General features: G+C 36.4%; 1 protein-coding gene across 3 annotated transcripts in view; it reads right to left on the bottom strand.

Annotated features, from left to right (window-relative positions):
* ANTXR2 (ANTXR cell adhesion molecule 2) overlaps positions 1-25,233 on the bottom strand; it is a 155,023-nt gene that overhangs the window by 40,744 nt on the left and 89,046 nt on the right. The window contains exons 13-17 of one of the 3 annotated variants that reach the window (XM_047855989.1): positions 23,444-23,488; positions 22,504-22,596; positions 16,113-16,280; positions 15,718-15,798; positions 9,190-9,710 (exon numbers count right to left, since the gene is read on the bottom strand). In XM_047855989.1, coding sequence (XP_047711945.1) covers positions 9,540-9,710; positions 15,718-15,798; positions 16,113-16,280; positions 22,504-22,596; positions 23,444-23,488 — 558 coding nt within the window. In that variant the 3' untranslated portion in view covers positions 9,190-9,539. Of the gene's footprint in view, positions 1-9,189; positions 9,711-13,918; positions 15,086-15,717; positions 15,799-16,112; positions 16,281-22,503; positions 22,597-23,443; positions 23,489-25,233 lie in introns of those variants that run through there. The other 2 variants (XM_047855991.1, XM_047855990.1) reach the window with 2 other exon arrangements.

Raw genomic sequence — 25,233 nt, 5'->3', positions numbered from 1 at the left:
GGTCTTTCCTGATTTTTTAACTTTGCCTGTTGTGTTTTTTTAATGTTTATTTTATCTTTGAGAGAGAAGGAGGACAGAGTGCAAGTGGGGGAGGGGCAGAGAGAAAGGGAGACACAGAATCCACAAAGCAGGCCCCAGGCTCTGAGCTGCTAGCACAGAGCCTGATGTGGGGCCCAAACCCACAAAACCAGGAGATCATGACCTGAGCCAATGTCAGACGCTTAACCAACTGAGCCACCCAGGCTCCCCTATCTTTGCCTGTTTTAAGGTCATAGGGATAGAAGGCACAGTGCAGGGAACACAGTGGGTGGTACCGTAATGGTGCTGTATGGTGACAGATGGTAGCTATACTTGTGGTAAGCAGAGCATGGCATATAGACTGGTCCAATCACCATGCTGTACACCTGAAACTGACATAACATCATGTCTCAACTATACTTCAGTTAAAAATAGTAGTAATAAATAAGCAAATAAATAGGTACAGCCTGTGGAAAACAGTATGGATGTTTCTCAAAAAATTAAAAACAAAACTACCATATAATCTATGATCCAGAAAAAAAAAAAAGCTAAAGGTTACTAAATGTTGCTGTGTTTCCATGTTTTCATCTTTATAATTCCCAATAACATGTTGCTATTTATATCCACATTGTATTCTTAATGAAGTCTTTCTTTTTTTGTTATGTTTATTAAGTTTTGAGAGACAGAGCATGAGCAGGAGAGGGGCAGAGAGAGAGGGAGACACAGAATCTGAAGCAGGCTCCAGGTTCTGAGCTGTCAGCATAGAGCCCAACACAGGGTTCGAACTCATGAACTACAAGATCATGACCTGAGCCAACGTCGGACGCTTAACCAACTGAGTCAACCAGGTGCCCCCTTAGTGAAATATTTCTGATACATATTTGAAATATTAAAGATCTAAGAATTTGATGCCAATATTAACTCGGGATTTTTCAATATATAAAGAATACCTAAAATATGTTTTTATCTAACTGATCAAGAGTAGTAAAATAATTCTACTATAAGAATAAAACTATGATAAAAACCATTGTCCTTAGAGGTTGATGTTAAAAGCTTTCAAAGGCTAGAGGTCACCAAAAGTGTTATTTGTCATCTAGTTAGGGGAAAAGACCACTTAATACAAGGAGTGTATTTGGTTAATTTAAATCAAAATGATTGATTTTCATTTAACATTTGTCCACTACTGATAACTCAACTTGGAAAATCAATTTCAGAGTGACCCAATGGGAGAAGGGCTCCATGTTAGCTATATATATTTAATGACAGAAACACATTAGTACTTCACTACTTATAACAGCATTAAATAAAAGAAACTTTGTGTTGAAATTACTTTGCAGTTGTGACACAATGCAGGAAATTGCAACATATCAAAACGACAATGGAGATAATCCAATATCACACATAAATATCTTCTCTTTTATTTTGAAAGAAGAAAAGCAGTAATAGACTAGTCTTATAAAGACAGAAAACTGGCATAAAATTTAACTATGCTGCTCTCTTAAATCTGTATTCTTTCTACTTTCTTCCATATGCAGTTATTTTCCATTTATTTAAAGCATAATTGTAGCAAAATATATATTATGGATCTAAAATCATTATACTGTTACAGTTATTCAGACATACTTCAAAATACTGTGAGGAATATATACTATTATTTAACTTATGGTAACTTGTAAAATGTTTATATGTATTATCATTTTTTATTTTAATTCCAGTGTAGTTAACAAATAGTATTATATTAGTTTCAGGTTGTTTCTATGTATTATTAAATTATTGATGGGCTGACAAAATGTCTAATTACTAAAAAAGTATAAATTAGTTTAAACAGGTTTGTAAACAGTAGATCAAACTTTCTACTTACACAAACTTTCATTCATCAAAGATTATTATTAAAGCCTACTCTCTGAGAGGTAATGCCCTACATCCTGGGGATACCCCAGGGAACATTACAGGAAAAGCCCTGTCTTCATAAAACTGGCTTGGTTGGAATTAGAAAAAAAAGACCAGACTGCAAGAATTCAAAGGTATCCTTGTGATCATTTATTTCTCTATACATAAATGAGAAAACTGAGGACCAGAGAGAGGAGGAGATTTATGCTGGGCTTCAAGCTAATCGACGACAGTACAGAGATCCAAGTCTCTGGACCCCCAGTGTAGTGATTTTGCCAATACATCACCAAGCGCGTTAGAACTTCTGTAATTCTGCTTTCTTCTCATAACTTACTTCTCCAATTCTGACACTCTTGTGCCAGCCTAGAACACAACTGTTCCTGGAATACACAGATATTTCATCCCTTTTGTTCCTCTGAACATGCTCTACCTTCTGGGGCATAGAACTGAAATGGAGGGGAAGTTTCTGCATAGAAAGGTGATGAATTACACAACTTTAAGGTCCTTTATGATGCAAAAGATCCTTATTAACTGTCTGTAGAATTTATTGCCAATTCTAAATATTATCTTTCATTTACAGATGCAACTTATTAACTTTCTATGGAATTTATTGCCACTTCTAAATGTTATTTTCTAGTTACAAATGCATGCAAAATTAAATGTACATTATATAATATATAGAAATAGAACATGCATGCATTCTGTATATATTCCAAAACGACTTACTGACGTTGGCATCAATACAATATTAATAATTTACATATGAGAATCAGACTCAAAATTGAAATTTATTTAAAAGTACTTTCCTACATGTATAATAGTCTTCATTCAGTCTGTTATTGAGTGAAAGAGGGAGAAAAATAAAGTGCTGCACTCTAAAATGACAGCACGGCACAATGGAGTTGCTCACTGAACCAGAAATCAAAAAAACTTGGGTTTGAATCCAAGTTCAGTTACTTTTCAGCAATGTCACCTCGGGAAATTCACTAAATATCTCTGAGTCGGGGCGCCTGGATGGCTCCGTCAGTTAAGCGTCTGACTTCGCTCAGGTCATGATCTCGCAGTCCGTGAGTTCGAGTCCGGCGTCGGGCTCTGTGCTGACAGCTCAGAGCCTGGAGCCTGTTTCAGATTCTGTGCCTCCCTCTCTCTCTGGCCCTCCCCCGTTCATGCTCTGTCTCTCTCTGTCTCAAATATAAATAAACATTAAAAAAAAACAAAAAAAAATCTCTGAGTCACATAGTCTTCATCTGTAATATGGGAATAATATGATACCCAACTCAGCACTGTGAGGAACTGAATATACAGAACATACGTAAAACATAGTAGGCAGTCAATGACAGTTAGCTAATTTGAGTTCTGAATCTATCCTATGAAAGATTTCCTCCTTCCTGAAATTAAGAGCACCCTCAACAAGTACAAAGCACTGTCACCCCCATTAGATACATAAACACCGCACATATACATGCATATGTACACATGAACACACACATGCATTTTTATCTATCGGTATTACAAGCCTGAGCCTTGGTAATATCAAGAAAAATATCTGAAGCCAGGAATCTCTTTTTTTTTGTAGCTAATAAATCTAAGTTGATATCCACCCAAGAACAACAACAACAAGAACAAAAGATAGGATTCCTATTGGAAAAGCGTTACTTTACCCAAGAAACCACTTGATGACTTGACAATCCACCACACTTTCTATATCAAAATTTATATACAAGTCTTTTTTTGTGACTCATGATGAAAGATTATATTCAAAGACAAAAACATTGAAAGCAAGACTAAGCCATACAGGAAAACACAAATTATCTCTAGTCCTGTTACAAATTTATTTGAGAACCTTCCAAGAGCCCAGTTCTAATGTTATTTATGTTACTGCCCAGCTCCAATCCTTTACTGGCTCCCCATGGACTATAAATTAAAATCTAAACCCTTGACACCTGCAGATTTTTGCTTGTCTCTCCAATAATTACTCGGTACAAAATAAATAGCTGAATACATAAAATAAATACTATTTCACTTTCACATTTTCCCCCTATTTACATTTAAAGCTACCATAAAAGGAAACATTGCTGCAAAGAATAAACATATGTCTCACAGCCAAATCTGGGATTTCAAATTTGCACACAATAATATTCAAGCCACTGATGACAACCTTCTACTGAAACTGACTTCACAGTTATCAGAAGTAAGATATACATGTAGAAACTAAATGGATTTAGCGTGTCGCATATTTTCATTACAGACCTTTTTGTTTTTGTTTTTTTTTATTTTGTCCAAATGCATGGAGAACATGAGACATAAGACCGAAATCATGTTCTTAAATTTCGAGCCTTGTGTGCTTTTTAAGGAGTTCTTCTGCAAGAATTGCAAGCCGTTTTTCACAGACAAAATACAATGAATCAGTTTGCTGTGATTTCACATTGAAAAGTATCACAGAATAATAGCATAGATTTAATAGTGAAGGGAGATTAACCTGACAAACATGAATGGAACAGCCACAGGGGGGAGAAAAACAAAGAGATTTTAAGAAGATGGCTTAGTCATTTTGAGGGTCAATTTCATTCCAAATTGAAGTCCAGCAGAGCAGGAAGCCCTACAAACATATAATCTGCAGCTTACTACTTAATAAATAAACACTTGAAACTCCTTTTGCCCGCATGTGCTTAAGAGGAATCATTTTTCCTCCCCAGTTTTCATTTCTTTTTCCTCTTTCTTCCTTTCCTCTTTCTGCTCCTGATCCTCCCTCTTTCTATCTCAGCCCATAATCTGACATGTCGTCTTCAGTGAAGTATTTTGTATGCTGGTAACCAGTAAAGTAATATTATTCAGATTTACTGCTGATGCTATACCTAGGGATTTTATTTGGATTTATTGTTACTTGTCTATAATTCCTAACTGCCCTACAGTAACTGTCAAAAGGTGAAGGCCTGAATATTAACCCAGGGAAATGTTTGAAAGATGTAAATGAAAATATTTATGTAAGTCTCTCTCCTCTCCTCTCCCCTCCTCTCCCCTCCCCTCTCTCCCCTTCTCTTCCCCTCCCCTACCCTTCCTTCCCCTCCTCTCCTCTCCCCTCCTCTCCCCTCCCCTCCTAAACCTCTTATCTCATAAAAGAGCATCTGATGCCAAAGTATGAACAGTGTATTAAGGGCTTAGCTTCAGTATTAATAACTCAGATTTAAAACTCTTGGCAATTAATTAAGATTAATGACAGAAGTCATTCCCTTTTCTTCAATGTAGCAGTCCTTCCTATCTCTAATTTCTCATTCCTGTGACCACTCCACGCTCATTTCAGGCTGTGAAAACACAGGGTCCCAAAACTTTGTTCCTGTTATCTGTTGCCTTTTGTATCTGAGATTAACGAAGTAGACATTAGCAAATTTACAACCAACAGCTCAGACAGCTCTGCCCTACTTTAAGCGGTTAATGGAAAAGGAACTAATCTAGTTAAGAGCACAGGACTAGTTCATAAATCTGGATTCAGAGGATAGATAAAGACATCACACCTCTTCTGGAGAGTAGGAACTGAATTCAATCAGCAGCTCCCTTCTCTCTGTTTGCTGGGAAGAGCCAGCATTTCTATAAACTGAACTCAGAGGCTAGCATAAGCCACATACAGCCCTGCAGAAAGATGATTATGGAAGAGATTGACATTAATGTATGATTTCACTGGGACAAATAAAGGCTTCACAAGAATCCCAATCACTGAAAACTCTTCTTGGATCAAATATGAAACAAAGATTAAATCTGTTTTAGAAAAAAATAAGCAGAATGAAGCTGCAAGCAACAAAATAATAAACATATCTTGATAAAGAGAATTAATAAAAATTATAAGCCTTCATCTATTCAGAATTCCACCTAAAAGGAAAAGATTGTGTCATGCTTTTATTACTCAGAAAATGTTTAATAGATTTAATTATAAAAGTTATTCATCATCCAAAATGATAAATCTTAGCACCATATAAATAACATTTTTATGTATCAGCATCCTCAGCTATATCTTTATAAGAAATAATTCAAATTTATCAAATTTCCTAACTGCTCTGTGTCTTGATTTTTGTAGTCCCATAGTCTCAGGGGAAAAATCATGAACCTAAAATCATAAGTCGTGATAATCAAAGCTTTGAAATTGTACAAAGTCAAAGTGATGTGTCTCTCAAGAGTCACTAGAGTCTAATGCATATATTCCTCAACAGCTCATCTTTATTTTCCATCAATTATAATAGAACTAAGAGACATTAATACACACAGTTCTGTTCAATATCTTGTGCACATTATAGTGAAATACTGTGATTTGTTGGCACAGGACTTCCTATCCAGAATGAGAAAGTTAAAGTCTTGACTGTGCTCACTGCATTGGTGGGAATCATGAAGTCAGCTGGGTCTCAGCTGAGATACATCAGGTGAGGGGCAGAGATGAACAGACTGAAAAGTTATACGCTAATTATAATTTGAAAGCCATACATAAAGAATACAGTAAAAATCCAGGTGAACACAGATGATGTGGTGACAAGAGAACATTCAAGAGGAAATTCATATAAGCTCTCAGAGACGTGCAAGTAGAATTTAGGAGAGAGGAAGGAACCGACTAAAAATGATGTACTTAATGATGATAGCAAAGCAGTGAAAGTCCATGTGACCTCTAGAGAAGAGTGAGATGTGAGAATACCAGGAGACCAAAGGTTAAACCTGAGGAACCAATAAAAGTTAGGAGGAAGGAGAAGAGAGAAAAATGAAAGATGTAGAGAAAGAAATCAGAGAATAAGCACTCTTAACTCTAGAGCCTTTATCTCTACACTATATATATAGATGTCCTATTTGAATTCTTCACTGAAATATGTTTTACAGATTTACTTTGTTAGGCAAGTAAGATATGATTTGATATATAATATGATATCAGTGTGTATAATTGCAAAACCATATATTCCTGTGTGTGTATAGCCAATTCTCATTAGGGTAGATCTTAATGCTATTTGAATAAAATTTATTGAATTCATTATAAACTCTTTGTTAAGATATCATTAGTGTCAGGAAATGGCTCTAATAGAAGAATTTATTGTAAGCAGGAAACAGTGCTTGATTTAAGAAAAAAAAAATCTAATTTTGACCCAAAACCAAAATGTGCTTAGTACTGGAGAAGACTCTAAAATATAAATAGAATATATATTATTTTCACTACATTAACCTGCTTGCTAAGAAACATTATGGGAATCTAAAGTTTAGGAAATTAGATGCATTCCTTTTTTCCACAGTCTTAAATGAAAAGAGCTCTCTAGGAGAAAGATATGAGGTATATCAGAGAATAAAATCGCTTTGAAATGGGAACAAGTTTGTAAAAACCATCCCAATCTCATTAATTAAAAAAAAAAGCAAAAAGAAAAATAAACAAGAAATTTCTCATAACCCTTTGAAATAAAAGAATTAATTTTTAAGCCAAAGTCATACAATGGTAAACAAATGTCTACTGGTATTCTTAAACGACTTCTTGCAAAGTTTGAAAAGTAAATCATTTTTATTTTATACTTCAAAATTATGTAAATTTTAAGTTTTTCAAGTGTTAGAGGTTGTGATTTGATTCAGGGCAGAATTAAGGGAAAATACAAAGATTATGTGAAGTAATTTTAAAAAGGACTTACTTAGAGATTAAAAGGGTATATTATAAAAATACTAGTATTTTATTTTATTTAGAAGTAAAAATGAAAGATATTTAGCAAGAAAAGACACTCCTTAAAAGTATATACATTTGTATAATGTGTTAATACAAATTCCTTTTTAAGAATAAGGGAACAATAAAAGCTTCCTACTCAAGCCAATTTCCTTAACTGAGTTATGAAGCTCTCCTTAAACTAAACTTATAAATTGGGGCTCTGGTAGACATGAAGGCACCATCGTAATGTGCTTTGGTAAAATAATAAACTGTCTACAAAAATGATGCACTTCCCCCCACCCCTTGGACTGTGTCCTTTGAGCTCTAAATTGAAAACTTAATATTTAATATATGCAGGATAATATACATTTTTGTAAATCATTAGGAATTATAAGATGATTTACTTAAATATACTTAATCTTCTGCAATTAACATTATTAAAAGGCCATACATAAAGTACTCAAAACGGTAAAAAAGAGAAGTTAAAAATTATATCTGTGCTGACATTTCTGCTCCCAGCTGGATGATTGAATTGATGTCCTCAAGATGTTCTACAGCAATGCTGTATATTAAGCCTAAGAAAATAATGTATTTAGCCCTAGACAACTGACATTAACTCTTGGTATTTTTAAAGTACTGTTTTAGTGTGCCAAGGCTCATGGATGATGAAAAAAAAAGTTTATTTCTAAAATCAGCACATTGCTTTGGAAGGAGGGTATTCATGCTAATATAACAATTTTTGCCTCTTGATAATCAAAAACTTGTTGATCAATTTTAACCAAGAAATCTCTCTACCTAAACTTATTTATAAGTTGATACATAAAATATGTATGAGGCCACTAAATACAAATTATGCCTGGTTTGGGGGGTTAAAAAGCCAAGTAAGTATCTAGATTTATTTATACTTTCTTTGAAAAAATAAGTCTTCCTGTATAATTTAAATCATTACATTTCACATATTCTACATTTCACTTTAGGGAACTAAACTGAAGTCAACACTTTTGTCAGCTTATACACATAATTAAGAGAGAGTTTTATTTAAGCTAAGAAATGGAATCCAAAAAAGCACTCTATTTCATGAAATTGTTATTTTCTACTTAAACAAGCATTAACTGATGTCATACACACAGAGAAAATATGTTCTATAGGTATACACACAAAAATATTTACAGTAAACACACACACACACACACACACACACACACACACATACATACACTTACTCAGTGGGATTGTAGTAATAATGGCAAGTCTATCTTGTGTTATTCTAGTAAAAATTTATCTTTCAAATGTATATAAACCAAGTAAATTATTTCTACTAGTTTAAACGGGACATTTTAGGTATTTTCAGAATGCCCTAAAATATTAAGACAAGAGATAATAAGAATGAAAGGCACTGGTGATAACAAAGAGGGTAGAAAAATCTGATGGTTTTCTTTCCCAGCGATATCACATCATAATTACTTTAAAGGATCATGTAAAATTTCAGACCTTACAAAAATAAAGGTAATCATCTGAGTTTTAAAATACCTCAATATTTTTCTGAGTTAAGAATTCAAAAAAAGAAAAGATCTGAAAGTACCATGGGCATTTTTTAAATATGAAATTTATTGTCAAATTGGTTTCCATACAACACCCAGTGCTCATCCCAACAGGTGCCCTCCTCAATGCCCCAGGGGCATTTTTGTGTTTAGTATGGACTTAATGACTCAGGCTAAAATAAAGGGTTTTCTTATAGCACTTAAAATTGATTGCAAAGTCCAGCTATATGATACAAAATATTAAGATGGAACCTAAAAACTAAGTGTAAAAATGCAGTCATTAGCTGCATACTTCCAAGCACTGAAAACATTTGAAATTTCAAATCATGTGAGTGAAGGTTTCAATCTGTTCATAAACACCCACAAGAGGTCTACATTTTGCAAATGTGATGAGGAACTTAAAGGCAGTGTGACACAAAATCTCTGCTACCAAAATGCTATTCAGTCTGAAGATGAAGTGACTTAATAATAGCACTGAGCACTGGGGGATTTGTAAGCATGATGGACTTCACAGCGATCCTCAGGAGGTTAGGATTGAAGACAGTGAGGCCGGTTTGTTTTGAACTTGAGAATGCAGATGCAGGACAGGCAGAGGAGTGAACATAAATCTAGAACCAGAGATATAAACATCAGAGGCCCAGCCTTAATCATTTGCCATTGAAGTTATCAGGTTTCTCTGGTGCCTTTAAAAAAATTTTTTAAATATTTATTTATTTTTGAGACAGAGAGAGACAGAGCATGAACGGGGGGGGGGGGAGGGGGGCAGAGAGACAGGGAGACACAGAATCTGAAACAGGCTCCAAGCTGTCAGCACAGAGCCCGACGCGGGGCTAGAACTCACAGACCTTGAGATCATGACCTGAGCCGAAGTCGGACGCTCAACCGACGGAGCCACCCAGGCGCCCCTCTCTGGTGCCTTTTAAATGAACCTGTGCTATCTATGTTCTCAGGGATTCTTTTTCCCTGCAGATTTTTTTTTTTTAATTGGAGGACTGACATTGGCTTCTGTCAAAATGGACTTTGTCTTTTAAAGCAGCTACCATCAATCATCTCAAAAACTGAAAATTATATCTGTACGATTAATAAAAGTCTCAGCATAAATTTAGCTTAATTGGAAACTCACTACGCACTTCTGTTGCTTATTTCACTACTGACTGATGAAAACTTTGCCACAGTCTAGCAGGTCTCCCTAGGCCATTGTTCCCTGACTATTCCCACTCCAAAGGATACCTGTGAGTTAGCACCTTTTCTTTATCTCAGAGTAGCCTTGCAGGTATTTCCTCAGGTGAGGAAACCTAAACTTTATTAATAATAACAGTTTACATTACCATAAAATATTATCTTACTGTACCCTGAAGCTTTATTTGTCACACTAATGTTTAAACCAATTCTAATTATGTCTCATGAGTGTGTGCACAACTATGAGCTTTTGCAATACTGCCACTGAAAAGTATACACGTTCTTGAATTTTTCTCTGGCTAAATCTAGGTGGAAGAGCAGAAAAACCCCTCAGAAAGAAAAATGTTTCCTTGAACATGCACTTCTTACTTTTGACTTACAATTGTATTTTTACTATCCAACTATAGCCATTAAGTAAAGTCTTTTATAAATAGGAAATTAAAGCGAATAGAATTTTCTCAATTTTGTTTTGCTAAAAATTTACATCCATCTGAAAAAAATCTAATTTCATTTCACCCCAAGTAGTAAAAAGCCGCACGACAGAAGTTTAAAAGCAAAGAGTGGATGCGCTTTATGGGTGTTACTATTACCAGGGTTCTTCTATTGCGGCGTATAAATTTATGTCTGCTTACTGGTGAATGAGGGATTGCGGTCTGAAGGTTAACATAACCTCCATCACAGCCAAGAAGCTCCTTGGAGATTTAATTGGTTTGTGGAACAACTCCAAAACTAGTGCCGCGCTTTCTTCTTTCTTTGCCTTTCTGCTTCTCCAACTCTCACTTTTCAAATGAAAAAGGAGAACGCGTGGTAATGCATCATTTATAAATTACCTTGTTATTGCAAAAACAAAACACCGCTTTGAAAACCAAACAAACTCCTGCTGCGGACTCCAGCATGTTTGATGGAGGCCCTTCAAAAGAGTCCATGGCTTAATGGAGGTTGTTTATGTGGAGACTTCAATCTGTACCTGCTGTCCCCCGTCACTCCCTGGAAACTTGGCGGCAGATGTTGCAGCGTTAAGTTGTCTCTGAAGTGGCTTTCTGTCCTCGTCTCCCCACCGCAACGGAGTCAAACTGCATTAGATCTCTTTATTTGTGCCTAAGGCAAGTTTGGGAGCGCAGCTGTGTCCACCCCCACTCCTACCTTTGGTGTTTCAGGCCTCCAGGCAGAGAGTGTGAGACCAAAATGGTTCTGCCGCTCTCAACTACCTCCGCTGACAATCCGGCCGCTCGCTGCGGGCTGGGGAGGCCGCTGCCGCTGCTGCAAACAGATGTCGGCGACAACCTGCTAGCTTACACCTGGACGCGCGGCCCTAACCTCGCGCGCCGCGCGCTGAAACATTCATGACTCAGAGGAGTTGCAGCCACAATCAAAGCCCGTGCCTGGTCTGTGCGCCGCGCGCGGACCCCGCCACCTCCGCAGGAGCTGGCGGCGCGGAAAGCGAGCGGGAGCGAGGGACGGGGCCAGAGATTTCTCGCGCCGCTTTGATACTTTATGCCTGAACTTCAATTACTTGATCAAGGACTTCAATTCAGCAGTGAATTCTTCTGCAAATGAGCCCGGTGCGGCCCCGGAGCCATAAAAGGAGAACATTTGGCTTGAAATTCAGCGTGACGGGACTTGCAGAGTAAAATGTGCTTGACTCCGGGTTTAGTTCTACGTACGCTGATTTGTTTATTAAACTAAACTCTCAAGAGGCAGAATCTGCAGTAAACAACTTATGAATAAATGACAAGATTGTTTTCCAAGGTGGAAAACGTGCTGTTGACTAGGCATTGGTTCCGTTATTTTGGAACCATCAGCCACAACCGGAAAACAATTGTTTTATTGTCTCCCAAGCAGCGCTAACTTTGTTTTGCCTTTTTTTTTTTTTAAGAAAGTTAGACTATTATTTCCTTTAAAAGTCACAAATGAGAAACCATTCTTGCTTATTCCTTGACAATATGAAACAAACTATCCATTTCCAACGTCTAGACAATTCTTCCAAAAGTCTTCTTCATTTCTACAACGTACAAATTGCCCATATATACACACATGCCTCGTATGACATTGTACAAATATTTCTAAGAAGTATAATCAAAGGTAAACACGCACAAGATTTTATGAGCACAGGAAAATAACAAAATTATTGGCAAATTTTTTCACCAATTTGTATGTTGATAAGAAAGTTTCTTTTAAAAAGATTGTCCTTGACTAGCTAATAACATTTTTCCAGTGCATTATTTGATATGCAAACGGTTTTTGTGGGAATCAATATACCTACGCTGATACAATACTATTTACCAATTCCCTATTATTTAATGGGAAAAATTAATGGAAAAATAGATTTGTGAAATGAAAGTAATAAGTTTGGAAGGACAATGATTGTCTTTACTTTATACATGTGTGCTGTACACACACATGTATCAAACCTTTCATGAGTACTTTGAGTAGTCTGAGTTTAATTAGGTACTGATTGGCTTCAGGGGAGTAAAGTTGAAGATAGGATTTTACCCATCCACATGCTACAGCATCCAGTCACTAGTAAGTATGGTTTTAAGCTATCAAAAAAAAAACCTCCCAAGACTAATTTACTCCTTCAATGATTCTATTCTGGCCTACTTGGAGTATTCAACATGAAGAATAGCCAGAGGAGTGGAGGCCTCTGCCATTTGAATATCTTAATCTCCTAAATTTAAAATTTTCTCTACTCCATGTAATCCTGGGAGACAAACCATGTCTACATACAGTGAATTGGTGAAAATTGTACAGTTCAGTCCATTTAGTTTTTGAGGGCTTAACTAGCCATAGTAAGTAGAAGGTAATGGTGAGTCAGTCTGCTTCTCATGAATAAATAAAGCCTTACCAAAGCAAATCATCCCATTTTAATATCCTACACCAAATGTACATCAAAATTAGCAGTGCATGGGGCGCCTTCGTGGCGCAGTCGGTTGAGCGTCCAACTTCAGCCAGGTCACGATCTCGCGGTCCGTGAGTTCGAGCCCCGCGTCAGGCTCTGGGCTGATGGCTCAGAGCCTGGAGCCTGCTTCCGATTCTGTGTCTCCCTCTCTCTCTCTGCCCCTCCCCCGTTCATGTTCTGTCTCTCTCTGTCCCAAAAATAAATAAACGTTGAAAAAAAAAATTAGCAGTGCAAAATATGCTCCATATCCTAATTCTATTTCTACCTCTAGGTCATTTTCTTACTAGGTGAATCACTTTTATTTCTAAAATGAAAGATACTCTAAAGGTAAAAAGGTACTGGAACTTAAGAAATATTGTTGCTCTCTATTTTAAAATCAAATTTGTGGGATGTTGGAATGTCCATACAGATTATTGCCATGGTGCCATGCAATCATGATTTCATATAAACAATTAAATATTATTTTCTGGATAATATTATTTGACCTGGAGTTAAGAAAGCAAGAGATGGGGCGCCTGGGTGGCTCAGTCGGTTAAGCGTCCAACTTCGGCTCAGGTCATGATCTCACGGTCCATGAGTTCGAGCCCCGCGTCGGGCTCTGTGCTGACAGCTCAGAGCCTGGAGCCTGTTTCGGATTCTGTGTCTCCCTGTCTCTCTGCCCCTCCCCTGTTCATGTTCTGTCTCTCTCTGTCTCAAAAATAAAGAAACGTTAAACAAAATTAAAAAAAAAAGAAAGCAAGAGAGAGTGTGCATACTCAAGGAAATGGACTGAACCTATCTGAAGAGTAGTAAGTATGGTGGGGAGACGACATGGGTAACAAGAGAACAAGACAGGACATTTGGGGTCAAAAGATGTACAAGTATTTCAGTTATTGTACAGTCTTTTATAAAGTTGACCCAACATGAACTATGATTATGTATGCCTTATGATTGGGGTAGATTTTTTGGCACAAATATCACAGAGTCACATGGTTGGCCTTGTCAATAACAATATTTACTGTGCTCAATCTCAAAAGATTTCTTCTCTTCTAGTCCCAACCTATCATTCTGGTTTCAATCCCCAACCCTCAGACTAGTAATCCACGAATCACTGTGTTCTTGGCTGCCTCAGAGACTTTGTTCCTGATGTTTCGTCCATGGAAAAGCTCATTCCACCTAACTCCACCTGTTGAAATCCTATTCATATTTAAAGAGAGAAGACCTATATTTTTGAAGAAGCATTCCCAAGTTCCTCCAGAAAGAGTTCATCTCTCTTCCTTCTGTACACTCAAGAGTACTTGATAACTACCTATACTGTGGCTCAGATCACCTTCTGGAGTAAATATTTCTTTCCTAGCTGTCTTGTTTCCCAAACAAGTTTTAGGTTTCTTAAGGGCGATGGCTACAGTTTGTATCTACCCCTCACTAGTACCTGATGTCATTACTAAGGCACATATATAATTCAAAAACTACTGAATTAAATCAGAATTAGTAGAAATGATGAAAGACAAAACTAAATTTTAATCATAAGAGTGAAAAGAATATATACAGTATTGGCAAGAATGTTAGAACCACTGCCTGCTTTTGTCAGCTAATACATCTTTAGTGCTATCACAATACCCAACACTTTTACAGGTGAAAATCATTAAACAAATAAATTAATGTCTAATCTGGGGAACAGAAAACTAAGAAGATGCACAACAATGATTTTAAGACACACACAGTGAAAGGCTGGCATATTAAAGAGTAAATAGAGTTTACTTTCTATTAACTACAGTGGTCTGGAAATGAACGAGGTTGTTCCATAAACCACCTGCTTCACTCTACCTATGGTCCAAGCAAAGGGTAAATGATCTGTTGAGAAGTCTCAAACTGTATTTCCTAAATAGTTGAGCTTCAGAGGTTTTTAAAATGACCCCCATTTTCCTAGAAGTAAAATTTTAAGGATTTAGATGTTTTTGTATGTTAAGCACCAAGCTAAAATATATTACACTAAACATAACTTAATTTGGCACTGTAAAATAAATATTAGTGTCATTAATAATTCATCTTAAAAAAAAATAGCCTATCAAACCTGAATGAACCTAAAGTCCTCTGAAGTTGATGTGAATGAAGTTCACCTATGTTCCCCGGGCCTCTCTGCTGGTAGGTGCCAGAGAAAGGATCCTCAGTCTGTCCTAGTCTGCTAGGACATATATCTGCTACTAGTCCTCAGTCTGTCCTTCCCACCTTGGAAAACCTCAGAATGTGATGTCGTCCAAGTCAAAGGCTGAAGCAACGAGTGTGCATATGAAAGTATGTGTACAATAGGCCATAATTTTTACATACTACTTGAGAAGGGACTTGTGTTGAGCCTTGACTTGCAAATATAGTGCAACAATAGAAAATAATTTATTAAGCACCCTATGTAATAGGCACGTGTAATAGGAACATGTAAGACGATGATTCCTTCCTCAAGTGTGATGAGGGCTTTAAATTCTTTTTGATCATTATTTCCCTATCTTCATTATACTGATCCAAGCACTCGGCTCTTTCCTAACACATCCCCACATACAAACCTCATCTCCTTCCTGAGGCCGCATCAAGGAAACCCGGTCATACTGCCGCCGTAACAAAGCCCAGAGTGCATCAAGACGACCCTAAAGGGAAACAGGATTTGTAAATTCTCAGTGGACGTATTCAACCTCTACTTACTAAATAAACGAACAGTTACAATGAAGAAGGTAAAGTCTTAGTCTCTCTCTCCTTTCTTTACTAAATTAAACAAATAATAACAAAAATGGAGGTTCTTATTGCCTAGAAAGCATTCAGTTGTTAGAATGTATGATGAATGTCCGCTACTTGATGTACCTTGGTCCTCCTTCGGACAGTTGGGAGCTTGGGGGAGCTGAAGAAGTCACATTTTCTCTAGTTACGGTTTCTCAGTTAAATCATACAAAATTTAAACAACTACCTTAATTGGTGTGTACCACTTTGTCTGAGGAGGCTGGTACGTGGGTTTGGGACGAGGTGGTCTAGGCCTGACAGGTTCCTCAACTTCTTCAGGAATCCTCACCACAGCATTTTTGGCTTTCTCTAGCCTCGCGCCTTCTTCAGTAGATCCTTTATCGCCCCAACGGACCTTCAAAACAATGGGGAAATACTTGTATCAGACATATAGTGTCCTAGAAGAACAACCTCTTATTTAGTAGATGGTCTTTTGGCTCACCATCTTGGAATAAACAGATGAGTAGTATACTAACTCTCAATTTCTCCTCTTCTGAGACTAAATTAGGTATGTTCCTCTTCTAGCTAAATACGTACCCATATGTACTGATGGCACTGGGGGAAAGAGATGATGATGACAATTCACATTTACTGAATGGCTACCATGTGCCAATTTGCATTTAATCCATACAAAAATGCAATGGAATAGACAGTATAGGTACTATATTCTTTTCCTTCCAGATGAGGAAGCTGAGGCACAGAAAGGTTAAGTGATATGTCCAAAGTCACACAGCTAGCAAGTGGCAGGGCAGGGATTTGAACGTAAGCAGTCTGAAATAAGTACCTTTCAAATAGGTTTGAATTTTACAAATATAATTTACATGTATTTTACAACTTTGTAAAAAACTTCGTATTTTATACAAAGGAGTAAGTTGTTCTTCCAAAATTCTCATCAAGTTTGCCTAAATCAAAAAGTATGATTTTAACATTAGACTTTAGAAGTAAAATAATTATATGTCTGACTATGGCTCAGGTCATAATCTCCCAGTCCGTGGGTTCGAGCCCTGTGTTGGGCTCTGTGCTGACAGCTCAGAGCCTGGAGCCTACTTCAGAATTGGTGTCTCCCTCTCTTTGCCCCTTCCCAGCTCACGCACTCTCTCCCTCTCTTCCTCTCAAAATAAATAAAAACATTTGAAAAAAAAAGTCTCTTAAAAAATATTTGTACACATAAAATCATTATATACAATTTGTCTTTAATTTGTAAAACTTGACTTTGTAAAGTAGCTTTTAGTCTTTAGTTCTGATGCTTATTTGGGTATGGTTATTTGACAGGTCAATTCTTCATTGAGAGGAAGGCAAATCTGAAAAGACTCTGCTTTGAAAAGAAAAATTCAGAGGCACCAGAGAATTCCACAAATTTTAGGGTATTTCCTTCTCTGAAAGCTCTAGAGATTGAAAAACTATAGGGTCAAATGATTGTTTTCTTTATTCTTCAATGAATAAGAATTAAGAGCTAAATCTGAGCTAAACTTTACCACTGTATAGGTATGGGAATAGGATGTGACTCCTGGAGAAAGATTTTGTCCAACCAGGAGCAGTGGAGAAGTCCTACAAAAAGCAAAGACATTAACAAAGACTATAAGGATAAGATAAGTGAAGGTCTAAAAAGAAATACGAAGCCTTGTCCAGAGCACGCTGATTCACCAGAGTTAAATGATTTCTACAAAGGAAAAAAAAAATTAGGCACTTTTTAAAGCATTTTAATGACCTGAGTTAGTGGGTAGGGATACAGATGATTACTGTTCACAGGAAGAACTATTCATGGCTTTTCGATAAGGCTTACTTAGATGTTTTTACCTTTTTTACTACAATTTTAGAACAGGCTTTCAACTTCAAGTAGACCCTGCTGAGTCATTAAAATGTATCTGTATCTTTCAGTGTGATCAGTGGTACTAGAATGTTCTTTATGAGGTTGTTAAAATTGTTTTAAACACCATTAAACCTTTAGAGCTAGGTAGTTGGTTTTCTTTCCAGAGAAATGACCTTCTCTTTCAAATCACAGTGTCTTCACCTAGATAAACTAAAACTTATGAAATCTTTAAATATAGCTAACCTGAGCTAAAAAAATAAAAACAAAAACAAAACAAAACCCTCTAAAACCAGGATATTATTCTGGCAGTTGTGAAGTCTCAATTTTAAGGGAAAAAAAACAAAAAGAAAACAAAAAAATATACACAGTTAAGTAAACAAATGAATGCCATAACTCAGAAAAGTAATTCAAATTAAAAATGTAAGTAGATAAAGGTTAGATCTATTCAGAACTTATAGACTTAACATACACAGCTCTCCAGGCTCGCTTTCACAGTTGGTATCTTAGAGGTAATGGTAATCATATTCTCCAATTATCATTGGCACCATTCTCAGATAAAGAACATGAAGAAGGTTGTTGAACTGGAGTTCTGACTCAATGTATTTCTAGACACTCGACTATTAAAAGACTATATTCTGTGAAGTAGAGTTGCTGAGGTCTAAAGGAAATTCATTAGTTGAATCCTTAGTGTTAGTTCCTAAAGTAACTGGTCCTTCATCGTCACCATCATCACAAAGAACAAAACAAATAATTCCCATTCAATTTCAAAGTCTAAAATTAGGAAATACTTCATAGATTTTTCCTAAAACTCTCCAAGCAATTACAGGCATAGCCTCAGAGATATGGCGCATTTGGCTCCACACCTCCACAATAAAGCAAATAGCGTAATAAATGAGTCAAGTGAATTTTTTGGCTTCCCAGTGCATATAAATGTTATGTTTACACTGTCCTGTAGTCTATTAAGTGTGCAGTAACATTATGTCTAAAAAAGCAATGTATGTACCTTAAGTAAAAATATTTTATTGCTAAAAGCTTCTAACTGTCATCTTATCTTTTAGCAAGTGGTAATCACTGATTATAGATCATCGGAACAAATACAATAATAATGAAAAAGTTTGAAATATTGCAAGAATTTACCAAGACATAACCCAAAGACACAAAGGGAGAAAATACTGTTGGCAAAATGATGCTGACAGACGTGCTCAATGCAGGGTTACCACAAACCTTCCGTTTCTAAAAAACAACACAGTATCTGTGAAGTACAATAAAGCAAAGTGCAATAAAACAAGGTATGCCAGCAAATATATATATACATTTAGTTGTATAAATTTTAATATTTTAGTTTAACCACTTTAAGATAGTCAAAAAAGGATTTAAAGACACACACAAATAAATTGCTAAAGGGAACTTCAGCAGAATTAATATACCTGGCTTTTTTACTATGGAAAAAAAAAATAAGTGCAAGCTTGATAGCTAAATCCTTCCAACTCTACTTGGCTTTCATAATAAACAATAAAATTCCATAATTGCCAGAGCATATTTGGATGACTAGGAGGTTGTATCATAAAGGAGCAATTTTAGAATTGAGAAAAGAAACAAAAACAGTTTCACGCTGAATTGGCAGAAACACACATTTGAAGTCATTAGGTATTGTGGATCAGTTGTGCTAACAGCTGTTATTAACATCAGCTCAGTTCCAGCGTTCTGCAAATTGCCATTACCGTAACGTTTAAATATTTAATTTAAAGGAAGAGTAAGAAAAAAAAATCTACGTAAAATCCCTATCCTGCCTTAAAATAACATTAGTTATGAAGATTTGTTCTGTAATTCAGATGTGCACATAACTTCTAGAATTCCATTTATTTTTCCTAGTTAGAGGTATTTTTTAAGAAAAATACTTTCCAGGCTTAAATAGGCATGGTTTTAAAACAATTAAATTTTCTATTTTCCCTAAGTTTAAATAAGATCAGGTTTGAGAAAGTTTCATGGTGCTTAATTCTTGATTCAATTTTTATTGTGTATTTTTATGTATTGTTTCCCTGTTGTAATGTTCACATTTCCTTTCTCATTTTTTCTCATTCCCATTTCCATCCCTATACCCTATTTACCCTATGTATGGAATACCCTATATACCTACATACCCTATGTATGGAATACCCTATACAATGTAGCCAAAATTGTCCAAAGCTAAAATGCACCCCAATCATTAAAAGTGGGTCCTTTTCATAAGTTTTCTTAAACTGAAAAGGACAGGCAATATCGTTTCACATATTAAGAGTTAATAACTCTTAGAACTTGAAATGTGAGTTACTCAAGAATGTGCATGAGCCTTTGGCTTTCTTGATCATAAACCAGTATTATTCCTTTGAACTCAGGACCCCTTCAGGAGCTCATGTGTATGCTTTTTTTTCCCCCCTTTAGAAAGAGATCTCAATCTTTGGTACACTGGAATATTGGACTCACAAAAATGTGGCATAATTCCTCGTTTTTTCAGCAAGAACATTATTCAGTTAAGGCTCACTTACTAGCATATCCTTATTTCACGGTCATGTGGTATTTTATATGTGTGGATTTCAAAATAGAATTAAATGTATTATTTTGACTCTGAAGTAGTGCATGCTCATTATCAAATGAGTTAGGAAAAATAGGGAAATACATAGCACAAACTGAAAATCACTCCATCCAGAGAAATCTACTAACATTTTGTAGTATGTCTTGTCAAAACTTTTTTCCCCTTGCACATATTTTTTTACATACACATTTTGGAATGAGGTGAAATAAGCTAAAAATAAGTTGAGATAGACAATATTAGGATATCCAGAGGTAACTATTTTATCTCCAAGTTTATTTTTCATATACATTAGATGACATAGTCTATTCTTTCCCCACCCCTCCAAGCCCTGAATGACACAACAAAACTAAGCAGAAGGAAATGTTCCTGGTTCTGTGTCAGGCAACAAAAGCTAGCATAGCCACGTTCTTGTGGACTGTTTGATATTCTCAGTCACTCACAAGAAAACACATACGCACTGTCTCCTCCAAAAGACAAACTTAATGGCTTCCCGCATCTCCTTTTTCCATGGCTTGTTAGCAATGACGTACCTGTCTCAGTGGATATTTCAGCAATAAAGTGGCATGCTTTTATGGAAAGTGTGCATTACTTTAACATCTAATGTGGTCAAGAAAGTAAGAATCACTATCAGATGGCTTGAGTAACCACTTCTTTGGAAGAATACTGAAATTTATTCTGAAAAGGGGAAACTCTCCTAGGGAATCTGAATTTTATAGAAAAGTATAAAAAGAGAAAACTGCAACCGTTGTGAGGTTGTTTATTAATTGGCTTACTGGTTTTTGCTGGCAGTGACACGACAAAGCAGATACGGTGGTAGGAGATACACGATAATTGCAGAGCACATAAAAACTCCTTCTTATCAAGAAGTAAAGTTAAAAGGTAACTAATAAGGAAGAAATGCCAGGATCTGTGTTTCATAATAAAGTCAGCCTATCAATGACGAAATTCCTCCAACTGTTCCTTGAGGTGGGATGCTGGCCTGTCTACACTGTTGCTAAGGGCTCAGTGCTGGCAATAATGGCTTATTATTAATTAAGCTATCACCTTGAGAACTATTTCTGTGGTGGCAAGAAGACCACATTTCATTTTGAAGATATAATATTAAAGTTCAATTTGAGCCAGTCTAAAAGTTCAATACAGGGGCGCCTGGGTGGCTCAGTCGGTTAAGCGTCCGACTTCAGCTCAGGTCACGATCTCGCGGTCCGTGAGTTCAAGCCCCGCATCGGGCTCTGGGCTGATGGCTCAGAGCCTGGAGCCTGCTTCCGATTCTGTGTCTCCCTCTCTCTCTGCCCCTCCCCCGTTCATGCTCTGTCTCTCTCTGTCTCAAAAATAAATAAAACGTTAAAAAAAAATTTAAAAGTTCAATACATTCTGTAAGTGATATTTAAAATTAACTATGATGGGGGTGCCTACGTGGTTCATTCGTTTAAGCATCAGGCTCTTGATTTCGGCTCAGGTCATGATCTCATGGGTTCTGAGTTCGAGCCTCCATGTCAGGCTCCGTGCTGACCATACAGAGCCTGCTTGGGATTCCCTCTCCCTCTCTCTCTCTCTCTCTCTCCATCTCTCTCTGCCCTTCCCCCACTCATGCTCATTTGCACTTGCTCATGGGTGCACCCTGTCTGTTTCTCTCTGTCTCTCAAAATAAATATGTAAACTTTAAAAAAATAAATTAAGTTAATTATAATTGTTCATAAGTGGTAACTAAGAGCTGTTTAAAAAAAAAAAAGCCTAAATGTGCTTCCTTACATTTGTGATAAGGTCATACCCATACCACTGAATATTTTAACATTTTTATCTCTAAACAGTACATAACTATTGGATCTTTTCAAAGAAAAGCATTGTTGCAACTTTAAGTGGCTGGCTTCTACAAAGTTGATGCTGTCTGCAGTAATTTTTTCCAAAATAGTGAGAAAAACCCTAACTTTGTTTTGCCCTTTAGAGTTCAAACATCTTATCAATGCGATGCTTTGACTAAATGAAGTCAGTTCTTCTTGAATGGTTTTGAAATGGCCAGGATGATCCCATAGGAAAAAAAAAATTATATCCAAAAAAGAGCCAGTGTTAAATAAAATTGGACGGTATTATTAAATTGTGAAAAGCACAGTTTCCATGGTTTAATAGTTCTAGAATTACATGTTCAGATTAGCAGCTTCTGGGTTTTTGGGTTTTTTTTTCTTTTTTAAAGATACCAACCTCCATTCTTTTAATTCCTCCAACCCCTCGGCCACCGTAATAGGAAGCGTCCACCGTGGGCCATTTCTTGGTGGGCAGAGGTTCTTCTTCTTCCTGGGTAGATACAAGGTTTTAAACATGGGTTTAATTAATTTCTTAAGATACTGTTTCATCAGAACTAACTCACATTTAAACGTTTCTTCCAAATAATGCCACTGACATGAAAGAAATGTGGTAACAATTACGTAGAGGGCATGAGGATGTACTTACGCTTACATGCATAAATTTCAAGTGGAATTCTACAGAATACAAGGACTCCTGCCCTTCCAATTTTAGGAATCTCCCTTATTTCACCAGATCACCAGAAGTTGCTCCCTAACTATGAGCATCATTTATTTTTCCAGTTCTATACATCACTTCATATTTAAAAAGACATTAACTTTAGAACAGCATTTCAATAATCATTTAAAACATCAACATACATGTTGAAGTTAAACTGCAAAATTTGTACTAAAAAGGTAGGCAGTTGCAAAGTTTTGAAAATGCACTACACCACTACCTTCCATATTTCATGACACTAACTCAATTTTGGCCAACAAAGAATGGAATATAAAAGAATCATCTTGAAGAAAGGAATAGCATCTTTAAACCGTCAGCTTGGATCTTACAACTTTTTATAAGTAACAGCCGGACTATTGATGTATTGACATAAAAAGAAAAGTACGTTTCTATGCGCTATTGATCCTCATGGCCAGGCTGTATTTGTCATTTTTTGAAGGTTCTATTCCTCAAGCACATGAAAGAAGTCATAAGAAGATGAAAAATAACAATGAATTTTCATAAATTCAAAAGTCAATGACAGGTATCACCGTTGTCTAACAACAAAGTAAATGATCATATTTGGGGATAGTATCTGAATACAGAAAAAAATATCCACATCACTTATTAGGCACTGATTTACCACTTTCGGTGCAGGAGGTGGTGGTGGAGGAGGATCCTTGATAACCTGTCCAAAAAAAAAAAAAAAATCAAATGTAAAAACTTTGGTGGCATAAGAAGGAAACAGCAAAGATGTATATAAATAACTAGATTAAATAACATAACATGGTAGTGCTAATGAAATATTGGTAGTGCCGTGTGATCCTTGCTTCTCCATGTGTATGCCTCTCGCTTCGAATACAGGCTTGCTTGTAACTAGCTTCTGACTGACTAGCATGAAGTACAAGTGCTACCACGTGACTTCTGCAGCTAGGTCAAAAGAAGCTTTTCCACTTCCCTCTTCCTTGGGACACGCACTCTGCAGGAAGCCTGCTGTTATGTCGGAAGTCTATCCTGAGACCATCAGACCAGGAGGAAGCCCAGGATAACCTTATGGAAAGGTTGGGTAATGAGAGAAGTGCCTGGCCAACCATCCCAGCTGAAGTGCCAAGCATGGCTCTCTCAGACCTGGAGGTCTGTTGAGCTTTCCAAAGACTCCAGTCCAGCTGCCACCGGACCTCAATCACATGAGAGAACCCCAGAGTAAGAATCTCCTAGCCTGAGCCAGTTTCCACAGAACTTGTCGCTTGAAGACACTAGGTTGTGGAGTGGTTTGTTAGGCAGCACTAGATAAAAAGCACCTAACGATTTACAAAACTCCTTCATATGCATTCATTCCTTTTAGCTTTAGGCCACAGACTTATTAGTAGCTTCATTTTTCAGGTGAAAAACAAGAGCAAAAATTGTCAAATACTTTGCACAAAGTTTCACTGAATGGTTCTTCTAATGTCAAAATGCAACCACTTTTCACTAGATTACAGTATGCCCCTTCAAACAGAGCAGGAATTTACTAGCAACATCTTCCTTCTATGACTCATTGACTTTTCCATGAATTTAAAATGCACAAGTTAGCTTGCTTTGGAAGAGATGACGGGAAAATTAACATTTTCTCTTTCCGCACCCTTTAAGCTAGAAACAGACATTCTTAACGAAGATGCCTTTTCTGTGAATCATTACTCAATATATTCTTTCATGACATTGTGTATGGCCGATTCTTTATGTGATAGAAATGAAGCCTAAGATCTAATCTAAACGACCTTTACCAGTACTGGGGTAGCTAGACTTTCACACCATCGTGATAGAAAATTACTGACCAAGTGTCAATGGCTTCTGATAATTTAGACATACTTCCAAGTCTCTAGACAAAGAGGAAAAACTGTTTGAAAATATAACTGCTTCACCTTAATGTCAAATATTTCAATTATGTTTTAAATTTTTTAAGAAGTTTAAAATAATAATTTTGAAAATGAGTATCGTCAAAGAATTATATTACTATTTAGGTATATTACTGTGGTCATGGGTATGTTTTAAAAGAATGTTCATCTTTCTAAAGATATATACTGAAAACTTTTCAGATTAAATGATATGATTCTGATATTTCACCAAAATAATTTGGGATGGGTAAGTGGAAGGGATTACAGATGAAATACAATTAGCCATAAATTGAGAATCAATTGAAGCTGAGTGAAAGAGACATGAGGGAATTCGTTATTTTAGACTTTCTCTTTCTATATGTTTGAGATTTTCCATAGTGAAAGGTTTTTAATAAGCAATGCTATTGATAATGTTGAGAGAACCGACTCTTACTTTTCTTTATGTATAATATTTTCATTGTTCAAATTTTAGTTTGGATCTAAATTTCAGGTAGATCCAGTCTCCACATAGATGTAACTAGACAGTAACTTGACAGTTTGACTGAATCTCTAACTTATT

The sequence above is a fragment of the Prionailurus viverrinus genome, chromosome B1 (assembly GCF_022837055.1).
Source record: "Prionailurus viverrinus isolate Anna chromosome B1, UM_Priviv_1.0, whole genome shotgun sequence".
Taxonomy (NCBI): domain Eukaryota; kingdom Metazoa; phylum Chordata; class Mammalia; order Carnivora; family Felidae; genus Prionailurus; species Prionailurus viverrinus.
The sequence above is the reverse complement of the archived record's forward strand: the minus strand, read 5'-3'. Positions and strand labels throughout refer to the sequence as shown.